The 27,760-nt window shown below is 53.0% G+C and overlaps 1 protein-coding gene across 1 annotated transcript in view; it reads right to left on the reverse strand.

Moving 5' to 3' along the window:
• The window catches only part of NRXN2 (neurexin 2), a 177,900-nt gene that overhangs the window by 44,589 nt on the left and 105,551 nt on the right, over positions 1-27,760 (reverse strand). The window contains 3 exon segments of the mRNA XM_020968358.2: positions 3,208-3,379; positions 10,393-10,521; positions 10,523-10,575. Coding sequence (XP_020824017.1) covers positions 3,208-3,379; positions 10,393-10,521; positions 10,523-10,575 — 354 coding nt within the window.

Consider the following 27,760-nt stretch of genomic DNA (forward strand, 5'->3'; position numbering starts at 1 on the left):
ATAAGCATGTGTCTGAAGGCGTTTGTCAGCATGCATGTGTGTCTAAGGGCATTTGTCAGCAAGTTAGTATGTGTGTCCCAAGGGGTTCATCAGTGTATACCTGAGTGCACAGCCCCTCATGTGTCCTTCCTTGCTGCTGGAGGGTGCAGGAGGCTCCCAGGCTGCAGTGCCAGACATGAGGGCAGCTTTCTTGAGGACTCTGAGTGTCTGCCTTGTAAATCTCCAAGGCTGCATTGGGGAGGTATCTGTCTGCCTGAGGGCAAGGTCAGAGGTCCCCAGCCTTCTCTTATGCTCTCCAGCTCCTCTTGAGACTTTGGGCCAATCAGTCCGTAACAATTCTGTTTGTGTGTGTGTGTGTGCGTGTGCATGTTCATGCTCAAATTCCTGGCTCACTTGTGCATAACCATTATGCATTGCCCACATGTGTGTCCATGTGCCCAGGTGGGGGGGGGAAGCATGACTCTCATCTAGAGAGATGGATAAACAGCCTTGGGATGTCATCTGCCTTTTGCAAGAGGAGGCAGAATGGAGTAACAGTGGGGAGAGAGAAACTGTCCTTGGGGTGTGTGTGTGTGTGTGTGTGTGTGTGTGTGTGTGTGTACCCTCTTCACCCTAACTTCAGTAAGGAGTGCTCTGGGCCTGGGGAAGGAGGAAGGTCCCAAGCCATCCCCCTCCTGCAGCCCTGGTTGGCAGCACAGGACAGAATGGGAAAGCTGGGGGTCCCCAACCAGGCCCTGCAGATCGTCTGACCCAACCATAAGTGCTTTCTACAAATACCTCATATGATACCTCCCTGGGAGGTAGGTGCTTTCATTATTTCCATTTTCCAGTTGAGGATACTGAGGCAGAGAGAGGTGAAGGGACTTGTCCAAAGTGACACAGCCAGTACGTGTTTGAGACTAGATTTGAACTCAGGCCTTCCTCTCAGAAGAATGTAAGTCCCTGGAAGGCAGGGCCTCATTGTGGTTTGTCTTTGTATCCCTTCAGGGTGTGGGATGTGGGTGAGCCTATATGTGTGCTGAGGGGCACAAACAGTAGGCGCCTAATAAATGCTCACTGCCTTCTCACTGATTTCTCTCATTGGAGCTTCACCACAGTGCCGGGACTGGCATTGCAGGCATTACTAGTCCCATTTTACAGATGAGGCTCAGGATGTTTATGTGTCTTGTGCAGGATCACACAACTAGTAAGTGTCCGAGGCAGGATTTGAACCCAGGCCTTTCAGGATTCCAAGCCTAGCCTTCTCTCCTCAGCATCACCAGGGTCTGGCTTCTTTGCTAGGCTGTGGTCTTCTGGGGCTCCGTGAGCGTTGGCAGGTTTTTGCCTACACGCTCACGTGCCTGGATCACTCCGCTCTGAATGGGCGTCAGTCTCTGTGTTTACCTGCCCTGCCCCCTCCCCCATCCCCAACTCTGGCAGCCGATGTTTCTATCCTGACCAATGTGTTGAGGTTGGGGGGAAGGGGAGCAGTTGGGTGCGTCTGTCTCTTCTGTCATCCCCGAGTGAGCTAGTCTGGGCTCCCGGCTACGCGTGTGTGTCAGCTGGGGTCCTGTCTACAGGAGCCATCTAAACCCAGGAATGTGCATGCCTGTCTCCATCCCTCTGTGATTCAGGGTCTGCAGCTTTCTATGTGTTTCCTTGTCTCTAAGGTACCAAGTCTCCCACTGCAGCAGTAGCTGCCTCAGCATCCTCATGTGTGTACGTGTGTGTGTGTGTGTCTGTCTGTCTGTCTTACCCTGCACCTCCTCTCTGCCTCTGAGTCCTTGCAGCTCTCCTCCCCACCCCACCCCACTCTTTTTTCTTTTTCTTTTTTTTGGCTAGGCAATGGGGTCAAGTGACCTGCCCAGGGTCACAGAGCTAGTAAGTGTTATGTGTCTGAGGGTGGATTTGAACTCAGGTCCTCCTGAATCCAGGGCTGGTGCTCTATCCACTGCACCACCTAGCTGCCCCACCCCACTCTCTTTTCATATCGCTTCATCTCTCTCTCTCTCTTTCTCTCTCTCTCTCTCTCTCTCTCTCTCTCTCTCTCTCTCTCTCTCTCTCTCTCTCTCTCTCTCTCTCTCTCTCTCCCCATTTCTCTCCTTGAGGGTGTTTCCACAGCTCTCTCCCCAGGTCTCTGTATCAACGTCTCCCTTTATCTCTCTTCCCTCTCTCTCTGTAGGTGTCTTAATGTCTGTTTCCATGCCTCTCCGTCTCTCCTCTGCCTCTTCTTTCCTCTTCTCTCACACCCTCTTTCTTCTCTGTCTCTGAAGCTCCACAGTCCCTGGGTTTTTATCCCTCTTCTTTTCTGGATGTTAGCATCATAGAGGTGATTTAATTCAACCCTCTCATTTTACAGCAGGAGAAACAGAACCCTCAAGAGCTTCCCAGAGGCATGCAGGTAGTTGGCTGAGCCAGGATTTGAACCCAAATCTTCTGCCTCCAAATTCCTGCTCTCTTTCCCTGTGTCTATTGTCCTGTCTTCTCTCACCTAGCTTAAGATTTCGGCACCTTACTTTGAGGGCCTGTCTTTCTCTGTGACTGGTTCTCTCCGCCTCACCCCCCTCTCCTTCCCTCCCCCCTCCCTCATTGTCCCTTTCTGTCTCTGTCTCTCTCCGTCTCTCTGTCTGTGTCTGTGTCTCTCTTTTTCCTCTCTCCCTCTCTCTCCATCTCCTTGTCTGTCTCTGTCTCTCCTAGACCAGTCCTGTGGCTGTGTGTGTACCTGTCTTTCCTCACCTCTCTATATGCTCTTCTCTTTCTAAGGCCAGTGCCAAGCATTGGTTTGCCAAAGGAAGAGCCTCCAGCTTTCTGCTAGCTTGTCTATCTATAGTCTCCCACCCTTCCTTTCTCTCCTTCTCTGGCCTTCTCTTCCACCCTCAACTCCAGTCCCCATCTCTTCCCCTCTGCTTCTCGAAGCCAGTAACAAGAAGCCCAGCTCACTCTGGTACGGTACTGTAAGGTCTGAAAGTAATTTCAGCTGAGCCCCACAACAGCCCTGGGACTAAAGATATTGTTATTCCCATTTTCCAGATGAGGAAACAGGCTCGTGCATGATCCACACAGCTGGTAAGTGTCAGAGGCAGAATCTGAACTCAGGTCTCTCCTGCCAGGCATTTCCCCAGCCTTCCCAGCACCCCAACCCCCAAACCCTCCAGCTTCATTTTCTTCACTCCTTTACCTTAGCCCCGCCTTGCCCCTCCTCCTCCTCTGCTCCCTGGCTCCACCTACCTGCTGGGTAGCGCTCGTTCACTGGCCAGCTGTCCACTTGCAGGGTGGCATTGCCACCACTCCGGGTGAAGCGCACCACGTGGTACTTGCCGTCGCTCACGATGGCATTGGGCTCATCAATGGCGATGTCATCGGTACCCACATTAAAGATCACCCCCACGGTGCCCTGGTCCTGGTGGCCAGAAAGCAGGGGGTCAGCACGCAGGAGAGGCAGCTGGGCATGAGGGGGGGAGGGTCACACCAGTCATCCGTCCATCCATCTATCCACCCATCCAGGCATTCATCGGCCGCCACTCACAATGCAATGGAAGGAGGCAAGTCCTGAGTTCAAGTCCCCTGACTCTGGCACTCACTACCTATATGACTGTGGGCAGTCCCCTTAATCTCTCAGAGCCGATGGACAATAACCATCATATTAACTTGTGCCCTCAGCCACTGACTTGTCTGCCGCAGGGAAAGTACCTTGTAAATTTAAGAGCTATAGGGGAAAAGGGAGTTATCCCTCCTAATGGGCAGGCGAGGGGGCCTACTGGGATAACATGGTATATACATTGTCAAAACAGTAATAAATAGTGGTTGACTGTCACATGCTAGCAGATGTCTGCTTCATTGTTTTTCTTTGCTACAAGGAAGGGTTCGACCTGAAGGGATGGCAAAGAAGGGATATCTCCTGACACGACAGCAATATCAAAATAAAAGGCCCCAACAAACATTTTTTAAAAATAGACAGGAGGTAGAATTATTCATTCACAAACATTTAGTGAAGGCCTGCTACTAGACTGGAAAGTCCCTGAGGGCAGGATCCTTGTCTCGGTGGCCCCCAGCACACTGCAGCTACTTAACCAAGGTTTGCCGGATTTGTGTTTTCGAGGTGAGCCAGCTCGGCGGGGTCAGCGGGTCAGAATGGCAGGAGTCAGGGAGGGGATCAGAGCCCCCTCCTCTGTCCTTAGCCCTGTCCTCCCAAACCCCATGGGGCCTTTTACCACCCTCCAGCAGGGTGGAGTGGGGACAGGGAGAGGGGGTAGGACTTCCACCTGAACAACTCGGCTCTCCTGCCAGCTTGCAGTCCCCTAACTAGGTCACTGCTCTGCAGGGGAAGGTGGGAGAGGGGAAGGTGGGAGAGGGAAAGTTAGGGAAGCTGTGTGTGGGCTTCCCCATTCCCGTGGCAGCGTGGGCTGTGGGTGGGCCTGTGTGTGCATTTGAGGAGGCTGGGGGACACCTGGGGTGGACAAACAGGTTTGGAGAATAAGCATCGGACAGGCAAGGTCCCACTCACTTCCCAGCATAAGGTGGATGAGGATACAGGGCAGGGAGGAGGGAAGAGGACTGCACCCTGGGGTCGGGGTGAGGGGGCATCAGGAGCCATAGCAGGTTTCAACAGAGGAGAGCCACAGGCACCCAGAACCTGCAGAGCCCCCTCGCCAAGCCAGCTTCTGAAACTGAAACCCAGTCTGAGTCGGAGCCGAGCTCTGGAGATCAGTCAGAACTACCTGCTTGCTAGAACCCGGCCCTCTGTCTCCTCCCCTCTCTGACTCCCCTGCTCTCCTTTCCTTTCCTCCCAGGGACTCGTAAGCCCTCTCTGAACGGGCCTCAGCCAGCACTGTGCTGCCGGCCCCCATCCCCGCACACATGGACTACTGCAATGGCTGCTGGGGGTCTGCCTGCCTCCAGCCCCTCCACTCCTGTCCATCCTCCACTCGGCCACCAGAAGGGTCTCCATGTCACCCCCACAGCGGCTCCCTGTCACCTCCAGGATCAAATAGAGTCTCCTCTGTCTGACTCTGAAAGCCCTTCCTGACCTAGACCTTCCCAACTTTCCAGTCTTCTCATGTCTTCTTCCCTTCCCTGTCCTCCGGAATCCAGTGACAATTGGACTGCTAGCTACTTCTAGCATAGGATGCCTTACCTCCTGACTCCCGGCATTTTCTCTAGCTGCCCCTATCCCTTCAGCTCTTCCCCCTCCCAGCCTCCTTGCCTTCCTCCAAGGCCTGGTTCACTCCAACCTTCTCTAACGCTTTGCTGGCCCTCCTCAGTCTCAGGGCTTGCTCTGCGAAGCTCTCTCGTTTCTCTTGTATGTGGGTGACCTCACTGTTTGTAAGCAGCTGCTTGTATGTCACCCCATTAATTAGTCTGGGAGCTTTTTGAAAGCAGGGGCTCTTCTTTTTCTCTCTTTCTCTATTTTTCTTTCTTCTTTCCTTCTCTTCTCTCTCTCTCTCTCTCTCTCTCTCTCTCTCTCTCTCTCTCTCTCTCTCTCTCTCTCTCTCTCTCTGTCTTTTTTTCTCTCTCTCTCCTCCCCGTCTCTCTCTCTGTCTCTCCCTGTCTCTGTCTCTCTCTCTCTCTCTGTGTCTCTCTCTGTCTTTCTCTTTCTCTCTCCTCCCCCGTCTCTCTCTCTGTCTCTCTCTCTGTCTCTGTCTCTGTCTGTCTTCCTCTCTCTCTCTCTCCTCCCCCATCTCTCTCTCTGTCTCTCTCTCTGTCTCTGTCTCTGTCTCTGTCTCTCTGTCTTTCTCTCTCTCTCTCTCTCACTCTCTCTCTCTCTCTCTCTCTCTGTCTCTCTCTCTGTCTCTCTCTCTGTCTCTCTCTCTGTCTCTCTCTCTGTCTCTCTCTCTCTCTCTCTCTCTCTCTCTCTCTCTCTCTCTCTCTCTCTCTCTCTCTCTCTCTCTGTCTCTCTCTCTCTCTCTCTCTCTCTTCCCAGCACTTAGCACATCAATACATGTTGTGTGACTGACTGATTCTCCTGCCCTTGCCGAGGCACTGACACAGAGCTCTTCACTCACAGGGTCTCCTGAGGGGTGCACACAGCACACTCTAGGCAGCCCCCACACTCACACACAGTCATCCACCCATGAGCCACAAGAGCACCCCAACACAGGATATCTGTCACTGGCTCTATCCCTCTTTCTCCCACCCACATTACTTTGGCTCCCAATGCTTTTGTGTGTGAGAAAGAGGAAAAGCACCAAGGACGAAGTTTCAGGGGGAGAGAGGGAAGTTCTAGAGCCCAACTCTGACTTGTCCTGAGACCCTCCACTAGTCCCTTCCCCTCTCTGGTCCTTAGATCCATCACCTGCCAGTCCCAGAAGCTAGATTTTCCTCTCTGGGCAAGTGTCTTTCCTCAGATCCATTAAGACTAGAGATGCCAGCTAATGACATCTATAAATATCATGGATTGTAGTGGGAAGAGCCCTGGATTTGAAGTCAAAGGCTCTGGGTTCGAATCCTAGGCCTGCTCCTCACTACCTCTGTGACATTGGACAAGTTGCCATCTCCTCTCTGGGCCTCAATTTCCCCCTCTATAAAAGAAGGGGAGATCACCCCCAGGGCCTCTTCTAGCTCTAAAGCCTGTGATTCTGTCACACTTCTGCCTAGCACTGAATTAAAATGTCCAGAGATAGATGGAGCTAGATGCAGAGGGAACACAACGCTGGCCTTACAGTCAGGAAGACCTGAATTCAAATCCTGCCTTTGCTACTCACCCACTTTGTCACCATGGGCAATTTGCTTCAACTCACTAAGGCTCAGTTTCCTAAGCTATAAAATGGGTCATGATAATAGTAGCTATGCCACGGGATTATGGTAGGGTTAGACGTGATTATGTCAGCAAAGGGATTTGCAAACTTTAACGTGTCATACAAATATCAGCTTTTGCTCTTATCACGAAAATAAATCACAAGTACATAGGGAGCCTTTGGAGTTCACCAAGTGCTTCTGAGTGGCTTAATCATTGTGGCAAATCCAATAATGATGCCAAGCAAACAATACAGCACCTCCCCCATGTGCCAAGCTACAAGGGCCTGGTGGAAGGTGAGCTTGAGGACAAGGAGCTGAATCATAATTAGGGTGGGGTAGCCAGGGCTCTGCTCCACTTGCTGACCTGGGGGGCTGCCTGTCCTCCTCCCCCACTGGTCCGGTCCTCACAATCCTCTGCTGCCTGGTGCTCTGTAGAGGTCAGGAAGGAGGATGAGGGCAAGGGTGAGGGGAGGAGGAGAAGGGGACAGGCTGGCCCTCAGCAGGCATGGTCACACCTGTGGAACAGTCGGATTGTCCATCCTCCCAGGGCCCACCCTTAGACTTCAGCTAATGCTGTGCCAGGTACAGCTTCGGCAGGACTCTTTGACACCCAGCATTTACCACAGTGCCTGGCATACAGGCAGTACTTAATATACAATTATTGAATCTGGTTCCCTGGCTCAGCAGGGAGCTGAAGGCAATAGATATAACCACTGGTATTTCTAGAACCTTAGAAGGTTTTCAAAACCCTGGGCCCCTAAGCCTTGGGGTCCTAGACCCTCACGACAGCCCTGGGCGGGTGTGCCCCAACAGGTTTTACAGCTGAGGAGAGTGAAGCTTCGAGGGGAGCCTTTGCCTAGGGAGTGTTCACCGCCAGTTGGGGGAGGGGAGAGGCTGGATGCCTGGGTTCCCAGCCGGGAGCTCTGGGGGAGACAGTTCCCCTGTGCCTCCTGACTTGAGTCAGTTGTCACTTCTGTTAAAGTCATTAATTCCTAATTCCCCAATTACCTCATTAGGCAGCGGTGGGGAGAGCGGGCTGCTCCTACAGCAAATAATTATGGGAGTCAAAATTAATTTGGCAAAGTGGAGCGACGCTTTATTAGAGACGTCAAATTGCTTCCCTCTTATTTCACTGCCGCCTCCCCACTCTCCCAGAGCCGCTAATGAAGCCATCGTGGGAGCTGATGTGTCACTGGGGGGGGGGGGTCCCTCGAGCTACCCCCAGGAGGGGCCCCAGGCATTCTGTCTCCCCCAGGCTCTCTCAGCAGAGCTGGCCTCTCTCCCCACTTCTAGGATGTCTCCCCTGTGCCTTCCCAGCCCCCGACTCCCCCTCCTAGGCCCCAGCCCCTTCCCTTCCCCCTTCCATCTTTCACCACCCAACCCTATCCTCTCAACCAGCAGCTCACCCCAGGCCCTGGCCAGAAGGCTGAAGAGTCACCTGGGAAGTGGTACATCATAAACACTTGCTGACTGACTGACTGACTGACTGACTTATGGAGGTGGATGAGAGAAATCACTTTCTCCTTCAGGACCAGGGGAATCTAGCCCTCCCATCTCTGCAGGAGGACACGGCCCAGCCCCATCGACCCCGCTGGGCACCCAAAGCCAATCCTGGAGAGCATACGAAGGTCAGCTACGGAGATATAACATGCGCACACACACACACACACACACACACACACACACACACACACTGGTTTGGTAGTGTATCACAGAAGGACCACATCTGCAGTGGGGATGTCCTCCCGGTAAAGACTGGCTCCACTCTTCCCACACACAGAGTCCTTATCTCTCTCTCTCTCTCTCTCTCTCTCTCTCTCTCTTCTCTCTCTCTCTCTCTCTCTCTCTCTCTTCTCTCTCTCTCCCCCCCCATGCCCCCAAACACGAATACATGCACAGACCCACACACCTGTGTTTTTTCCCAGGATGCCTTGGTTTGCCTCACTCCTCACTCTTAACTCAGCTCCTTCACCTTCACCTGTAGCCCCCTCCCCCTGCCCTGCATCAGCTGCCATTGCCTGCCCAGCTCCACTCTGACCACAGGACCATCTTCTCTTCCTTCTCCTTCCCTACACTGCATTGGCTGGTGAGGACACTGGATTCATGTGTGAGGCAGATGAGTGTAAAAGAAAGAGTGTTGGACTTGGAATAAGAAAGGTTCAGATCCTGGCTCTGGATCATAAGCTTCATTACCCTGGACATTTCATCTGAGCTTCAGTTTCCTTACCTGTAACATGGGAATAATAATACCTGAGGTACTGGCCCCAGTGGGCTGTAGTGAGGCTACATCAATTGAGATGATATAGCTGCAACTGTCAATCTGTTGAATCTCACCCGCAAGGTTCCTGGGGACAGGAGGGGGCTGGGAGCATGAGCACAGAGGGCACTTTCTGAGAACCAGGAGTCCTGAAGTCAATGGGAAGAGACTTTCTAGAAAACCTAGTCCAAGCCCCTTCTTCTACAAGTGAGGGAAGGGATTTGCTAAAGGCCCCCCAAATCCAAATGCATCGCTCCAGCCTGCCCCCAGCTTCCCCAACAGTCCCCAGAGGCCTTCTGTCTCCCCCAGGGCCCAGATATCCCATCCTTTCACCTATCCACCTCCCATCCAAGCGCAGGGGCCTTGGCCAGGAGTCTGCTATGAGACAAAGGCAAGGAAGGAGGTGAATGGGAGATCAGAGCTGAACTCTGGGCTCAGAATCTATTTTACAGATAAGGAAATTGAGGCTTAGAAGGGTGAAGTGGCCTCCCTAGAGTCACACAGCAGAAGCCAGAGAAGATCCTGATTTGGGGGGAGGAGAAAGCACAGGGAATCTCAGTGAGCTGTCCAAATTTGCGGGGTGCTGAAAGGAAGGGGTGCTGGAGCCAGCAGTGGGACTGGGATCATTTCTAAGGGGCTTGGGGACATTGAGAGAATACCAAGAGCCTGGCTGGAGGCCTGTAAAGGCCAGTAAGGGTCAAGGTTCTTACGAGATAATAGGATTTAAAGGTGGAGGTGACCATGGAGTCCACATCACCCATTTTACAGAAGAGAAAAGTGAGGTCCAGAGAAGGTCCCACAGGGAGTGAGTCAGCCCCAGAGCCAGGGCCAAAGGCTCCAAATCTCATTATGGGTTTGGACTAGAGCTAGAAGAGGCTTCAGAGACCGTCTAGCCTAAATCCCTCATTTTAACAAAGGAGGAAAGTGGGGCCCACAAAGGTTCTGTGACTCCTGGGAACATTAACTTAGAGTCGGAAGGGGCCTTGAAGATCATTGATCAGCCCCCCATTTTACAGAGGATGAGACAGCTGCCAGCAAGTGTGTGCAGCAGGATTCGAACCCAGGTCTTCCTGACTCCAGGCCCAGTGTTGTATCTACTAGACCTCAACCACCTCAGGAGGTCATATGGGTGACAGAGCCAGGATTCAAACCCAAGTCCTACTCTCCTTCCATCCCAGGCAGCTGCCTCCCATGTGTTGGGCCAGTACAAGCTTCCACGTGGGCACAATCAGACAGAGATGCAGGGCTTCTCAGGGGGAATGATGGGGGAAGAGTGGGGAGGGAGAGGAGTTCAGGTCCTGGCATTGCTCAGGGGGGAAGGGGTCTTCAGGCTTGGAGTGGGTTGTGAAGAGGAAGGAAGGAGCTGCCCAAGGAAGACAAGGAAGGGGTGGGGGGTGGGGTCTGGGCCCCAGGGTCCTTACGATGTGCAGTTGCAAATAGTCCCCAAGGCCGGAGGCGCTGTCCACCCGCACCAGGACGGCACTCCGCTGGTGGGTGCTGAAGCCCACGGCCAGGCGGTCCATCCTTGTGCTGGGCCGGTCATTGGGGGGGCCACGTGTAGGTGATGAGCGCCCCGCCCTTCCCAAAGATGTAGGTCGTCCCAGCTGTAGAGAGAAAAGGGAGAGAGATGGGGGAGGGGTGGGAAGGAAACACAGGGTCAGCACAGCAGGCACCAGGGGGGCCCTTGGACTCTAGTGTGAGTTCTGGGGGCTCAGGACACATGAGTCCAGGTTGTGTCCTGAAATGTACAGTACTCGGGGAGCAGCCACTACACACAGCTGCCCCTAAGGGAGGGGTGTGTGTGTGTGTGTGTGTGTGTGTAGACCCAAGTAGCTGCTTCAAGAATTTTCATTTTAATTACAGCTAAGGAGAGATGGGAGAGCCAGAGCCAGAGAGAGGTTTCAGAGAGAGCAGAGAAGGGCATTATGAAGGGAGAAAGTCTCCAGGATGGGTGTGGGGGTGGGCACGGGGTGGGGAGAACAGCTACCACAGGGAGCCAAGCTCTAGGCTGTCCAGCTCCTTTGGGGTCTGCTTCCCCTCCCTTTCCCTGGGTGCCAGCCAAGGTGACATTGACAACAGGGGTGTGAAGCCCAGGAGGTGTCAAGTGATGCAGGTGTGTGAGATCCTTAGAGATCCAGTCAGCTGCAGGGCGGCAGGGGGCTTTGTTCTGCTCTGACTCACAGGCCAAGCAGCTGGCCTCCTTCCTCAACTTGGCCACTTCTGTCCACCCCTCCCTGCTCAGACTCTCTCTCCTCTATGTTTTGCCCACCCTATGCCAGGACACCTGGCTGAGCTACCGCTCCCCAGCCGACGGACCTTTGTCTCCTCCTGGGCCCAGGAACCCTCTGACTCTCTGCTCCCCATAGCTCAGGACTCCGGAGTTCTATGCTGTTTGGAGCATGTGGACCTGAGACAGGCCATATTGAGGAACAGAGGGACAGAGGCAGACAGGCAGAAAGGGAGCCCCCCCTCTCCCTGGACAAAGAGGGGGACCCAAGAGAGTAGGTAAGAGAGTGAGCGAGAATGGGGCCAAACTTGGCAGGCTCAGGCTCCCCACCCCACCCCACCCCCACCTCTCCTCCTCCTCTCTCCCTCTTTGTCTCCTCTGCACCATCCGGCTGCCGGGGGGCGGGTGTGAGGTCCCTAACGATCAAGCCCCAAAATAAACCCCATTAGTTGCCATGTTCCCTCCCGTGGCTGCCTGGGCTCTCTGGGGTGGGTGAAGCTGAATGGGGGGGAGGGAGATGCCCTGGTTACAGGAAGAGAGACCAAACTAGGCCAGGGGTAGCCAGACCACCTGGGATCTGGAGTGGGCTTGGGCTAAGAACCATCTGATTCTACGGACCATAATGGGAGCAGATGAGAGTCATCAAATGTTTGATTAAATAATTAGTCTTTGATCGGTCTCTTCAGGGCAGTTGGGGGGGGGGTGGCCTAGGGCAGAGGGAGAGATGTTCAGGGCCTTGGAGGGGAAGCAGATTCTCAGAGGGCTGAATCAGGGAAGGGGGATTCAATTCAAATCCATCCCATGCAACAGACATTTATGAAACACCTACTATGTGCTAGGCCAGGGAGAGGGGGAAGAACGATGCAAGCCCCACACTGGGGATGGAGAGGAAGGGAACCAGAGGCTACATTACCTGGATTCTGGGAAGACTAAGGGAGTGCGGCAGGAAAAAAAAATCCACTCAAAGCGGCAGCAGCTGCCCGCAGGGAGGACGGGAGCTGACTCGCACCCCGGGGACCCTGGCACCAGCCATCTCAGGCACTACGGGGGAAGGAGAGGCTGGAAGGCTCCTCTCTGGGGACACCCTATCTCCTGACAAGGAGGTGGACAGCTGGGTGCCCTATCTGTAGAGCAGAAGGGGACGCTCTCCGAGTGGTGCCATTAGAGCCCCTGGAAGGAACATACTGGGAGCGAAAACAAGTGTCTGTCTGCTCTGGGAGCATCACCAGAGGATCCCCAGTCTGCTTCCATCTCCATCTGCACTCCAACCCCAGCAAGGCCCAGAGCCTCACCATGCCCAGGTAAGAGGGAGGCCTAGTCACAGCCAGGTGGCCCTGGGCCCTCAGTGCCACCACCACCACCCACTGGAGGCCTGGAAGCCATAAGGACTGGCTCAGGAAGTATGGGGCCCAGGCAGAGGACCCCACAGAGACATGGGGGAGGCTAGCAAGGGGCCACAAGCGAGGAGTGGGGAGAGGAGGCCTCAGCTGGTAACAAGCCCCTCAGCTCCTCTCACTGCAGCACTGTGGAAAATCGGCTGTTTCCATGGCAACCTTAATACCCAGAGTCCTCCCTCTCCTCTCCCTCCACTCACACACAGCAAGTCCAGTAAAGGGAATGAGGTAAGGAAGGAAGAGCTGGGGCCTCCCCCACTGCACAGCCCGAAGCCTTTCTTAGGCTTCCTCTGGGACCTCAGATCCTGTGGTCTCCACAACGGAATTGGGAGATCCCCTCCCATCACCTCTAGTCCTCCAAGAATCCCCCAAGCTTTGGGGAAGATGTCCCTTTTCCCTATCAGGCCCCCTTAGGGACCAAGACTCTCTGCTGTGAGAGGACCTATGTCTGGAGACCTTCCTCACCGTCCTGAAACAGGCTTGTCTCACAATAGCAAAGGGCCTGGAGCTGTCCAGCTTCTCTCTGGGCCCAGGAACCTTTCAGCTCACAGCAGAAAGGGGAGCAAAGGAGGGGAGTCTGAGGGCACTAGAGGCATAAAAGTCTATTCCTGACACAGACAAGCCCATCCAGGCCTTGACATGAACCCAGACCTTCATTCTGGCCTCCCACCACCATGATACATTGACCTTAAGGCATACACAGACCCAGACACATTCCAAGAGCCCCCAGCCCATCTCCAGGGATGCTCAGGGAACTGGACACACCCAGCTACACGCAGAGAAAGAGCTCACACCCAGGCCAATGCACAGAGCAAGGCAGGAACTCACACACATGCGCACGTGCATGTGTGCGCACACACACACACATTGCTCACAGACAACACTGCATGTAGACACAGTAATGCATTTGGAAATGACATGCACAAAGCCACAGACACACACACACACACACACACACACACACACACGGCTCACAGATAACACTGCATGTAGACACAGTAACGCATTTGGAAATGACATGCACAAAGCCACAGACACACACACACACACACACACACACACGGCTCACAGATAACACTGCATGTAGACACAGTAATGCATTTGGAAATGACATGTACAAAGTCACAGACACACACACACACACACACACGGCTCACAGATAACACTGCATGTAGACACAGTAATGCATTTGGAAATGACATGTACAAAGCCACAGACACACACACACACACACACACACATGCTCACAGATAACACTGCATGTAGACACAGTAGTGCATTTGGAAATGACATGTACAAAGCCACAGACACACACACACACACACACACACACACACGGCTCACAGATAACACTGCATGTAGACACAGTAATGCATTTGGAAATGACATGCACAAAGCCACAGACACACACACACACACACACACACACATGCTCACAGATAACACTGCATGTAGACACAGTAGTGCATTTGGAAATGACATGCACAAAGCCACAGACACACACACACACACACACACACACACACGGCTCACAGATAACACTGCATGTAGACACAGTAATGCATTTGGAAATGACATGTACAAAGCCACAGACACACACACACATGGCTCACAGATAACACTGCATGTAGACACAGTAATGCATTTGGAAATGACATGCACAAAGCCACAGACACACACACACACACACACGTGCTCACAGATAACACTGCATGTAGACACAGTAGTGCATTTGGAAATGACATATACAAAGCCACAGACACACACACACAGACACACACGGCTCACAGATAACACTGCATGTAGACACAGTAATGCATTTGGAAATGACATGCACAAAGCCACAGACACACACACACACACACACACACACACGGCTCACAGATAACACTGCATGTAGACACAGTAATGCATTTGGAAATGACATGTACAAAGCCACAGACACACACACACATGGCTCACAGATAACACTGCATGTAGACACAGTAACGCATTTGGAAATGACATGCACAAAGCCACAGACACACACACACACACACACACGTGCTCACAGATAACACTGCATGTAGACACAGTAGTGCATTTGGAAATGACATATACAAAGCCACAGACACACACACACACAGACACACACGGCTCACAGATAACACTGCATGTAGACACAGTAATGCATTTGGAAATGACATGTACAAAGCCACAGACACACACACACACACACACGGCTCACAGATAACACTGCTTGTAGACACAGTAATGCATTTGGAAATGACATGTACAAAGCCACACACACACACACACACACACACACACACACACACCCCACACCACACCACACCCCACAGATTCGCCTGCACACAGCTGGAAGAGCCCCGTCCATAGTTCTAGTCTCTTCATGCTTCAGCCAACACCACACCTATGCTCTCTACCCATGCTCAGATACCCAGGCCCCCTCAACCTCTCCTACCTACATCCTTGGCTGGGGGTCCTGAGACCACCCCCTCCTTCCCATCAACAGTCAAACCCCCAAAGCAATTTATTAGCCCACTGTGCTCAAGATGCAGCCGCTTGATTATGTCAGGGCGGGGCTCGTTAAAGCCTGAAAGGCGTTTATTACCTTGTGGGGGGAATATATTTCTTGGGTAGAAGAGATGAAAGATGGTTTATTGGGCCCAGAGGGGTGGTTATTACCCCAGGGATCCACTGATCACACCATCAGCCGCCATATTACCCAAGGGCTTGGCTAATTCCATTGCCAAAGAGTAGGAAGAGACAAGGTCAATTCCATTTCCTACCTACACCCTCATGCCAGGCTTAGGACTGGTTTAGGCTCTGACTCTGTCCCTAAGGGCTGTCCCCTAGGCTTAAAAGCAGGGAGAGTGTATTCCAGGGTGTGTCCATACGTGAGAGACCAACTGGCCTAGAGTCCCTTGGAATCAGGCCCCCTGAAGAGATTTATGTAAGGATTCCAGTGACCCGCAGGATGTATCTACCCCATTCCCCCAAATGGTGACCAGAGATGGCCCAGAGGCATATTATATATACCATATACTTCTGAATGGCCCGAGCAACTTACAGGCCAAGAGCCCTCATCATCAGCATCTATCCAGAGTGCCTTGCCAAACACAAGGGTGCCAACACACCCTTGATGCCTCCTTGATCTAGAGCCCACATACATCCTGGGGACAAGGGAAGGCAGCAAACCTTGTTAACTCAAGAATCTTTCTGACTTTCGGCTCAGCCATCCCCATGCTGAGTGTGCCCACACCAGCCACACAAGATAACAAGGGTTCTAATAGTACAGAATCCCACAATAATATCCTTTCTACATCAAAAGTCATCCAAGTAGCAGTGGACCCCCAAGCCAGAACCACTTGCCTGAATGCCTCCTTTTGGCGGCGGCAACCCAAGGCGGAGCAAAGCCCTTTTGTCTATTTAGAACCCCTGGAAGTCAGCTACCCAGCCAGGCCCCCCAAACAAGATGGGCTCTCACAATGCAGACAGCCCAGCATTCCCTCCCCTGCTCTCAGACTGCAGAAGGCAGGGTACCTACTCCTACCTACCCAAATCCCTGAGCATTACTCTTTGGACCTCAAACCCCAGGAAGAATTTTGGGTGGCTGGTCCCCTTGACCCCAAATCCAAATAACCATTTATAATCTTGCACTCTCCAGACCCCACCTCCAAGGTAAAGGCCTCATATCTAGAATCAAGATAAATAATTTGTCCCAGATCCAGGACCTCTTAATGTCACTGAATCAGAGCCCATCTGATGCCAGCTCCTCTCCTCTAGACACTGGGAGCTGAAGAATTACCAAAGATTCTGAGACTTGAATGAGGAAGGAGGGGAATTGGTATTGCAGTGGGAAAGGGATGAAGGAAGCCCTCTGCAGAGGCTAGGTGCCCTTTCTCCACTTGCCCCTATACTCGACCCATTCTCAGGACCCAGGTAATCTGGGTCTCCCTTTGCTCCAAGTCAACGTCAGGCACGTGAGGCAGCTACCAGTGAGTGTCTGGCAGGTCAATACAGGTGTTATGTAACTGGAGAAAAGGGTGGGTCTGGAGGGAGATGGGGGGGACAATAGGGAACAGTAGAGAAGAAAGAATGTATGGGGATGAGAAGGAGAGGAGAGGAGAAGAAAGGGAATCCAGAGAAAGAGAAGCTTACACAAGAAGCATATACATGGAGATTTCCCACACTGTAATGTGACACCCTCTTGTTCATCCCAGGAAGGGCCAGGACAGAAGGGAAGCCTGACCTATTTTGGGTAAAGGCCTCCCAGACCAGCTCATCCTTTCATCCACTGGGGTGGAGTCTCAACTGAAATGAATTAACTTAGTTAAGGTTCAACCCAGAGTGGAAGCCTTGGCTTTTATGCCCCCAGCTCTCTTCTCTCTCTCTCTCTCTCTCTCTCTCTCTCTCTCTCTCTCTCTCTCTTCCTCTCTCTCTCTCTCTCTCTCTTCTCTCTCTCTCTTTCTCCTCTCTCTCTCTCTCTCTCTCTCTCTCTCTCTCTCTCTCTCTCTCTCTCTCTTCTCCTCTCTTCTCTCTTCTCTCTCTCTCTCTCTCTCTCTCCTCTCTCTCTCTCTCTTCTCTCTCTCTCTCTCCTAGGATTCCTTCATCCCCTTCAAGGCCTTCCTCCTCTACAGTTCACTTTTCTGTCCCTCAGCACCCTCCATTTTCTCTAGTCTTCTTTTCATCTCCTGCCTGTGTTGCTTATTCCTTACCATCTCTCTTCCGTCTCTTCTTCCATTTACCATGTGATTTGGGGAGGCAAGTCATTTATTTTCTTTGGGTCTCAGTCTCACCTGCCCATGAAATGAAGGCATTGGACCAGATGATCTTCAAGCCCTAATATTCTGATTCTCTCTCTTTGGCTTTCCCAGCTCTTTGTACCCTTGCCCTCACTTTCCTTGACTTTCTCATTCATCCTGCCCCATCACCCTCACTTCTCATTCAGAGCTGCCTCGGCCTAGTCTTCCTCCTTTCAAGATCTTTGGGCTCCAACCCCAAATACCTGGCTTCTCTCCTTCCATATTCACCCCTCCCTATTGTCCTGTGCTACTTCCTCCACCCATGCTCTTCCTTCTCCAATATTTCTCCAATGCAAGGCACCTAGGCCTGATACTTGGCAAAGCTAGAAACTATACCTAGTCATGGAAGAAACAAAGCTTCCACCAAGGAAGAAGAATTGGGTTGCAAGTTTAGAGAAAAGAAAGAAATGGGAGTAGAAGAAAAGAAAAAAGGAGGTGAAAGTGAAAGGATGTGGGTACAGATGAAGATTAAAGAAGGAAAAGGCAGACCAGACAGGAACCTGGAAGGAAATTGGTGGAAACAGGAGGTATGGGGCAGAAAGGAATCAGAGTGACAAAAGAGTGTGTACAGGGACTGGGAGAAGGAAATGATGGAATGAATGAGTCAAGGTAGGGGGCACTGAAAATGGAGAGCAGAAAAACCCAGAATAAACAGGAGAATAAAGAGGAAAGTAAAGAGAAGGGCAAGAAGAACAGACAAGGAGGTAGAAAAGTTGTGAAGAGGACAGTTGAGGTGAGAGCAACAGAGATGGGTAGATTGGGTGAGGGAAGCACAGATTTGATGAGAAAGTGGATGCATAGAGATAGGGTCAAGAGGGACCAGAGAAGAGAAGGTGAGGAGGGAAGAGATGAGAGGAGGCAGAGAGATGGGATGGGAGCAAGAGAGGTCAAGGGAATACGGGTGAAGAGATATAGCGAGATGGTATGAGAAGAAACATGGATAGAGGAAAGCTGAGATATTGGGTAGAGAGATGAGAGATGATTGGGGCAACAGATAGGTATTGTGAAAGGACAGAGATGAGGGAAGTATAAGGGGATATAAATATAGGGAAGTGTGAGGGGCAGAGAAATGAGCTAGGAAGGGACAGAGATGGGGGTGAGGAGCAGAAAAGTTAGAGAGGGCAGGGACAGGAGTAAGAGGGAGCAGAGAGTTGAGAAGAGACAAATGGGGGGTGAAGGCACAGAGATGGGGGCAAGGGGACAGAGAAGAAAAAAGGCAAACAGAGAGTGAGAAGACAGTGAGATGGGAATTGTGAGGAGACCAAAAGATAGGTAGAAGTGTGAAAAGGAGCAAAGATGAGTGCTATTATACTCAATTGTTGGGGCAGAGACAGAGGTGTGAGAGGTCAGAGATAGGGATGTGAGGGACAGAGATGAAGAAGAGAGGGCAGAAATGGAGGCAACAGGGAGGAGAGGTGGGAACACTGGGACCAAGATATGGTAGAGAATGGAAATAGACAGAAGTGTGAGGGAGCGGATAAAGAAGGATTGAAGGGGCAAAGATGGAGGAGAGGGACCTGAGATGGGAAAGAAAGGGGCTGACATGGAAGAGAGAGGGCAGAGATGGAGGAGAGAGGGATAGAGATGAAGGATTGGGATGTAAGGAGGCAGAGATGAAGGAGAGGGGATAAGATAAAGGAGAAAGGGGGCAGAGATGTGGCAAGGGAGAAAGATCTGAGGATAATGGTGTAAGGGGGCATGAAGGTGCAGAAAGGATAGATGAGGATGTAAGGACAGCAGAGACATGGATAGCAGAAATGTGGATGGGATAGGAGTGGAACTGTGAGAAGACAAAAGTAGAAGCAGCAAATGGGAGTATCAGGGAGCAGAGAGATGGGTTCAAAGAAGTCATTAATAGGAATGTAAGGAGAAGGAGGGATAGAGGGAGAAGATAGGGGAGTGACAGGAAGGTAGAAGTGAGAGCCCCATGCGGGACAGAACTGGGGTGAGGTTCCTCAAGGCACATACTCTAGGAAAGTCTGGGATGGGGCAGAAAAGGGGGGGTGAGCAGAATAGAGAGATGGGCATGTTAGGACCGTGAAGAGAGAGAACAGACAGAAATAGCAGGGTGGGAGGAACCATGAGAGGCCCAGGAGGCACAAAATTGGGGTGAAGGCTCTCAGGAAGCCTGGGCTGAGGGCCACTCACCATAAATGGGAAGGATCTGAGGCAAGGGTGTGAAAGGAGCCAGAAACTGAGGAGAGAGGTGACGATGAAAAGGAAGGGGGAAGAAAGTGTGAAGGGGGAAAGATGGGTTCAGAGACGTAGGTAAAAAGGAACTCAGAGAAGGGTGCATGAGGTCAGAGCTAGAGATATTGGGGAGACAGGGAGATGGAAGTGAGAGGAAGGGAAATGAAGCATAAAGAAGTCAGGGATGGAGTGGGAGAGGCTGAAAGAGATGGGGTGGAAAGGGGCCAGAGTGGAGGGAGGAAGTGGTCAGAGAGGAGCTCAAGATGGGTCAGAAAGATTGAGCTATGGAGAGGGTCACAGAGAGAGAGGTGTGAACTGGGTTAGAGATGTGGGAATCAGAAGGCCTGGGCTTGTGAGTGGGACCAGAGAGAGGAATGTTAGGGTGTCAAAGGGGAGAAGGAGAAGAAGCAGGGGGATGAGGCAAAATACAGGCAGGGATGGAGATGTGAGGGATCTGAGGGATGTGATAAGGCAGCAGGGACAGAGGTGTGAGTGAGTCAGAGAAAGAGCTACGGGGGTCAAAGAAGAAAGATGGGAGCATCAGAGAAATGTGTGTATAACAGAGGTAGAGAGGCCACATATAAGGTAAGGTAGGGTGGGGAGGGGTTGTGGAAGTAGAGAGATGGGGGAAAACAGGAGGCGAAGATGTGGGTGTGAGGAAGTCGAGCTGGAGATGTCCCTTCACGGGGACAGAGATTGTGACTAGGAAAAGCAGGGAGATGAGGTTGTAAGCAAAGCAGGGAGGAGAGTCAGAGAAATGGAGATGTGAGGGAGTCAAGAAATAGGGGGAATGAGGGGGTCAGTCATGAGGATGTGAGGGGATCAGAGAGATGGAAGGATAAGGGAGAAAGATGGAGATAAGGGAGGTAAGAAGATGGGGGTAATGGAGGTAGGGAGATCGGGGGATGGGAGCTACAGGGAGGTTGGAAGCAGGGATAGGGGTGTGAAGGTGCTGAGAGTTGAGAAATAAGGCTCTGGGATGAGGAGAAGGGAGGCAAAGATGGGGTGAGAGTGGTACGGGGGTGTGAGGCAGAGAGATGCGGCTCAGAGAGAGGCAGGGATGGGGCCGAGAGGAGAACGGGGAATACAGAGAGCCGAGCAGGGGCGAGGCCGGAGAAAGGGCTGAGGGAGGAGAGGGCCACTTACCGTGCCCGCCTCGGGTGAGGAAGGGCATGCGGTTGATGGCGATGGGCACGGTGCCGTGCTTGCTGTGGAAGTGGTGGACGTGGTGGGTGGTGCTGAGGCTGGAGGAGACCCGGGCCCCGTCGCCCTCGCCCGCCCCCAGCAGCAGCAGCAGTAGCAGCAGCAGCAGCGCCAGGGCGGGGGGACAGGGTGGGCACCCCCCGGGCCCTGGGCCCCCGGGGGGCATCTCGGCCGCCGCCACCTCACAGCCCCATGGCCAGGGGCCGGCGAGGGGGGGGCCTCCAGGCCCCGGGAAACCACCCTCCCACTCCGAGCCCCGACAAGGGGGGAGGGAGGGGAGACGATGCGGGGGACCAGATCCCGATCCTTGAGCTGGAACCAACGGAATCAACTGGATCCCTCCAGGCTCCGCGGGGCGGCGGCAACGTCAAGGTCCAGGACGCCTGGGTCCATTGCGGGGGGAGCTAAGGGTCTCCCCGCATTTCCTTCTGGCGGAGGGAGGAGGGGTCGTCAAAAGCCAGGGGGAGCGCCCGGGGGAGGGGGCATGGTGCCGGGGGTGGAGAGACAGGAGGGGGGAAGGAAGAGCGGGCGGGGGGGGGAGATCCTGCGGAAAAGCAGAACCCGAAGGAGAGAAGGGGAAAGGGGGATGGGGAGGAACGGCGGGAGAGGAGAAGAGAGGCAAAGAAGGGAGGGCACCGACAGGAACCCCTGCTCCAAGGCCGTGGGGAAAGAGCCCCCCCAAAGACGGGGAAGCAACGAAGCAAGGAGGGCTACGAACCGACCTGGGGCTGGGGCCGCCCGCCGGGGACAGAAGGAGAGGAAGGGGCTAGAGGAGGGAACGGCCCCCTCCCCGGGGGAGGAGGGGGGGCTGGGACCAGGGACAGAGGGAAGGAGGGGGGGGCAGACCCAGGGACTAGGAAGGGAGAGGAAGGTGCGAGCGAAAAGGAGAAAGGGAGCGCGAGAGAGATTCCGGCGGAAGGCTGGAGGCAGCGGAGTGTTGCTGCAGAGGCAGAGACGGCTGGAAGGGGAGAGAGAGGGAGAGGGAGCGAGCGAGAGAGTCAGGGAGCGCGGGAGGGAGGGGGGAGCGCGGGAGGGAGGGGGCAGGGCGGAGGAGGGACTGCGCGGCTCCCAATCTCCTGGCGGCGCTGGCCAGCTCCTCTGGATGCTAGATGCTCTGCTCAGCTCCTCTCCTCTCCTCTCCTCTCCTCTCCTCTCCTCTCCTCTCCTCTCCTCTCCTCTCCTCTCCTCTCCTCTCCTCTCCTCTCCTCTCCTCTCCTCTCCTCTCCTGTCCGCCCCCCACCCCCTACCCCGGACTCCTCTGTAGCTCTTTCTCCCTCTTTTCCCCTCCTCCTACTGATCAGGGGCCCTGCTGAATAATTGAACAAGGCTAATGCTGTCCCTTTCCTGCCCCTGCCCCTCCCCTTCCTCCTCCTCCTCTTCCCCCAGATCTGACCATACCCCAAGTCTCCCTCCATTCCTCCCCTCCCCTCTCCACGGGCTACAGTCACATCAGAACACACCTCCCTACCCCCCTCCCATCCTTGGCCACGAGTGTGCAGCAACCTAGCCTCCGCCATGCACACGTACACAAACCCTGGGCTGTAGGTACAAGCTGACGTGCACACATGTAGAGGCGAGGGCTGTGTGCACCGGCGTGCACCCCCAGTAGGCGGCCCACGGGGAACCCACGTGCAGACCCGCACACCTAGGCGTGGCCCCACAGCCTCCTCGTGGGTCCAGGCAAGCAATATGCTCCCCCAGTCATCACACCTTGACATACGTGGGGTGTGTGTGGGCGGATGCAAACATTCTATAGATTGGGGTTCATCTTGGGGAGTGCTGGTGCCTCAGTTCTGTTCTGCACTGGCATCATGCCCCTGCCACTCTTCGAGTCTTTTTCCTCCTCAGACTCTGAAGTAGCCCTACCAATCCCACCGAGCTCCACCTTTCAGTCAAACCCTACACTGTCACTGGAGACGCATTTTTTGCCAGATCAGTTTTCTACCTAGCTTGGCTGACCCTTACCAATTCACTCTGGCTCATAGTCACATGTTCCTCCACCACCCCTTCCCCTTAAAGACTGTGCCTCAATTAGGATGTCTGCCAACCTAGAGTATTTACCCATTCAGAGTGCATTCTCCTCCCCTGCCCTTGAGGCTACAGTGAGTGGAGGATCACCTCGGATCTTCCCCAAACCCGCTTCCTCACCCTATACGTTGGTACCAAGCCTTCAGCTCTGCCCTCCTTTCTCCCTAGCATGAAGAGGTCAAAGAATCATAAATCTTTGGAATTGGAAGGACCCTCAGAGGGCATCTAGCTCAACCCCCTCATTTTGGGGGGGGTGTAATTAGAAAACAACATATCCAATTCTGTAAGAGCCCTCCCTTCCTGACAAAGGCCCCCACCCCACAATGTCATCAAATTAATCGGAGGGACTCAATTTATCAGTTTTTTTTTTATCAACCTTCTCTCCATCATCAATAGATGAGGAAACTGAGGTCTAGGTACCTTAAGTGACTTGTGCACAGTCACATAGCTGGAAAGTAGGGAAAGTGAATTCCAAACTGGACCTTCTGGCTTCAACTCACAGGAGGGGGTAAGTGGGTGGGCAGGGTCTGAGGAGAGGGAGCTGTTGATTTCCATTCCCCCACCCCCACTATCACTGAAGGCTAGTGGCCAGCTCCTGAACCCTACATTGACAGCAGGAGAAGGGGAAGTGAGTGGAGCAGGAGAAAAAGGAGAGGACGCAGAGTATAAGAGGAGAGAAAAGAGAAGAGGGACAGAGAGAGCAGAAAAGAGGGAAGGGACAGGATGAAAGAACGGGGCTGGAGGGAGGAAGGCAGAAAAAGGAGAGAGGAGGATGGAAGGGGTGGAGAAGAACCTATAGGGGCTGGTTTCTTTCTTATTGATTTCAAATTCATTTTTGGAGAGGAAAAAAAAAAGACCAGAAGAGTCCCACGCGGAGCACTCTTTCACCTCCCCCTTTCCCCCAGCGGAGAGGGGGAGCCCCTTAGCACCCACTGCTCAGAAAGCCCCAGGACTTCTGGGTCCTCAGCCTTCAAGAGCTAGTACCCTAAGATTTAAAAAAGCTGCATGGGTGGAGGGAAAGGGGGGAAGAGGAAGGGAGTCCCAGGCTCCCCTTCCCCCTCCAGTACTGTATGAAGGAGGATGAGTCCCCGGGGGTGGGGAAAAAGGCAAGGGTGGACCACGTTTTGGCCCTGGCCTCTCCCCATTGCCACCCCACCCCCGTTTTCCTTGTCCTCAAAGCCTTGGGCTCTGGAATATTGACTGACATAGCTCAAAGGAGCCGCCAGTAAATTTATGGCCCCGGAGGGAGGGAGGGAGGAGCCGGTGGTGAGAGCAGAGGAAGGGGAACCGCCTGGAGGCCAATCAATACCAGCGAATGGGAACCGGAGGAGAGAGCCGGGGGGAGGGGGGAGAAGAAGAGGAAGGGAGGGAGGGAGCCGACCGGGGTGGGGGTGGGGGAAGAGCTCCTGAAGAGGGACAGGGGGAAAAGACATGGAGGGCGTAGATGCAGAGACACTGAGAGATGCAGAGATAGAGACATAAAGGGGTCAGAGAAGGAGAAACAGCCAGGCAGACACCCAAAGAGCCTGAGCGCCCGCAGGAGGATGGAGGCCGGGAGAAAGGCAGCGAGCATGCCCAGATGTGTGTAAGAGCAGGAGGGGGTGGGGGAGGAGGCCCTAAGCCCAGTTTTAGGATTGCAGCTCCTGATACCAAGTACTGCTTTCTCTCACCCTTGTTCTCCCTTTAACCTCTGGCTGCCTCAGTTTCTCCCTCCCTGGGGAGGAATGCATGCTTCCGTGCAAGCCGAGCCCCAGCCCCAACCTCCACCCTTCATTGGGAGCTTCCTGCCTGGCCAGGTCCCAGAGGAGCCCAGAGATGCCTTCAGCCAACACATCTCCCCCACCCCCTTCCCATTCCCTTTCTCTTTCCATTGAGTGGGATAGCACAAGAGGGACCAAGATTGGAATCCCACCTCTCACTCCTGAGCTATGTGACCATTGGTAGTTCACCACTCCTCACTGAACCTCAGTTTCATCTGTCAGATGAGGTTAATACCTCCCAGGGTGGTTGTGAGGTCACATGATGCACGGCATATAAAAGCACCTTGCAAGACCTTAAAACCTCTCAGTTTCCTTATCTGTAAAATCAGGGACTTGGACTAGATGGCCTTCCAGCTCTGGAGCCATTTCCCTATGTGTGACTTTGGGCAAATCACTTCACACTTGTTTCCTCATCTGTAAAATGGGGAAATTGGACTTCTTATCCAGTTGTGTCTGACTCTCTGTGACTCCACTGGGGGTTTTCTTGGCGAAGACTCTGGAGTTGGTTGACCATTTCCTTCTCCAGTGTGGCCCCATTTACAGATGAGGAACTGAGGCAAACAAGGTGAAGTGACTTACCCAGGGTCACACAGGTAATAAGTGTCTGAGGCTAGATTTGATCTCAAATGGTCCAGGTCACAAGGTTAGCAAGTGGTCTAGATGGTACTCGGAAATTACCGAGTCCAAGACCAGCTCTCTTTCCTAAACTGTTCCTCACATGTAAGCCATCATCTTCCGTCTCTATGTCTTTGCACTGGTTTTCCCGATGTCTGGAGTGTAACTCCTCACCTTCTCTAGCAGAAGCCCTTACTTCCTTCAAGACCCAGCTCAAATGGCCACCATCAGCTTCAGAAGCCTTTCTACCCCACCCCTGCCCAGGTGAGAATGCCCTCCCTGCGTTTAATTTACATTTCGTCTGCAGGCTCTTATGCACAGGGGGTGGTGGGGTGTCTTGGTGTAGAGGGGGTAGAGCTCTGGTCTCAGCGCTGATGCCTCCTGCCTTAACTTGCCATGGCCCAGGCAGCTCTCCAAGACTCAAAACTGCGGAAAGTGCTGGAGAAACCTCTTCACCTGGAGCTGATGAAGTAACAAGTCAGATCCAGTCAAAAGAAAAAGAACCATAAAGCTCTGTGCACATTGCTTATCTGGATCCACTGAAGGCAGGAATTATTCATGCCATCTTTATCTTGTATTCCCAATGACCATCAGAGTGCTGGAACTTAGTAGGCACCTAATACATGCTTCTTGGTTCACTGATTATGCTACAATGCCTCTTGGTGCCTGTTAGGTTACTGGTTGGGAAACTGAGATAACAAACTGGGAAGGGCTTGATTTTGAAGTGTTACTGCAAATCCTACCTGACCAAAGGATCCAGGGGTCCTAACCTTCAGATCTTCCTTCATGCCCACCTGCCCCCATTCCCTGAGAAATGAGGGGGAAGGACTTGACTTCCCTATACACGTCCCCAACAATGTTGGATTCCCTCCCCACAAGCCTCATCTCTCAGTCTCCCCACCAATAAACCTCCCACACCTTTAGTCTCCCTGCCTCATCCCCTGACAGCCTGGCCACTTGAAAACTGACCCTCAGAGTCCTTGGAAGGATAGAAGCCACTCCCACCAACGCTCCAGCAAGGGCAGGATCCCCAGATCCCAAATCCTACTCTTCTCCTAGTGAGGTTCTGAGAACTGCACTGTGCTCTTTATTTTGTTCTCCCCCCAAACTACTATGCCTAATGTCCTCCATCCCTCCCACCCAATCCCCAGAACTGAGCCTAGAGCCCAGAGCCCAGAGCAGTATTGGTGTGGGGGTCCCCTCTACCCTTCTGTGATTTTGTGGTCATAAGACTCAGAGCTGGAAGGGACCTCAGAAATCATCTGGGCCAATCCATTCATTTTATAGATGTGGAAACTGAAGTACAGAGAGGAAAAGGCTTTCCCCAAGGCACCCAAGTGGTCCCCAAATGGGGGAGACAGGATTTGAACCTAGGTCCTTTGACTCTCAGGGCAGGGTGCTCTCCATTTTGTCCTGCTGCCTTTGCATCTGACAAAATCTCCACTTGGGACTCTGTGGTCCTCGGGCTGATCCCTAGGCTCCCATAACATTGGTGGGAAAGGGTCATTCATATAGAGGTGGACGGGACCCACCAGGTCTTCTTATCTGACCCTTCCATTTTATATATAGGGAAACCGAGACCAAGATATGAAGTGAACTTTTGCCATTGTGTGAGTTAGGATGACAGATCTCGGCTCTGGAGCCTGAAGGGGGCTCAGAGGCCATCCAGTCCAATCCCTTCATTTGACAGATGAGGAAACTGAGGCTAGGTGAGGGGATTCACCCAAGGGCGCAAAAGTACTAAACATCAAAAGCAGACTTTGAACCCAGATCTTCTGACTCTATACCCAGTATTCTCCCCACAATGTCAAAGGGAGCATGGCCAAAACAAAAATACAAGCCAATAGGTGAGGCGGACGACAAGAGGCTTGAGATCTGTGGGGTGGAGGTGAGACTGGGGAATGGGGGAGACCAAGGTAGGTTGTTGGAAAAAATACTGCCCCTTGTCCCACGTCCCTAGATGCCAATCCCCCCTTTCCAAGAGAACAGATATCATCACCCTATTTTGGATTGGAGGTCCAACCAGCAGCAAGTTTACCCTGTATAGGCTGGGACCCGTCTTCTCTTCAGTTCCTTACACACACACACACACACACACACACACACACACACACACACACACACACACACACATGCCAGCAAACATCTGGGCACTGACTCCAACATTTGGTGACTACTGTTTTGGCAAGGCAGTCTCCTCTCATGTCCCAGCTGCCCAGTTTCACCTTCCCAAGGACCCAGGCCGCCTGCTTCTCTGGCCCATAGTCATCCGCCCCTCCTATCTTTTACCCTTGAAAGAGTGCAAGAGGTGAGATCATGTAATTTAGAGCAAGAAGGTGCCTTAGATCTAAAACCCCCTCATTTACAGTTGAGGAAACCAAGGCAAACAGAGGTGAAATAATTTGCCCAAGGTCATGCTGCTAGTAAGTAGTAGTCAGGACTTGAATCTAGATCTTCCAGCTCCCAATCCAAGGTTTTTCTCATTACACATAACTCAAAGGCAGCTGGCCCACATCTATGCCGCATTCCAGTATGACTAGAAGGAAACCGCAGGACAGTGGACC

Source organism: Phascolarctos cinereus, unplaced genomic scaffold (genome assembly GCF_003287225.1).
Source record: "Phascolarctos cinereus isolate Bilbo 61053 unplaced genomic scaffold, phaCin_HiC Scaffold_9;HRSCAF=440, whole genome shotgun sequence".
Classification (NCBI taxonomy): Eukaryota; Metazoa; Chordata; class Mammalia; order Diprotodontia; family Phascolarctidae; genus Phascolarctos; species Phascolarctos cinereus.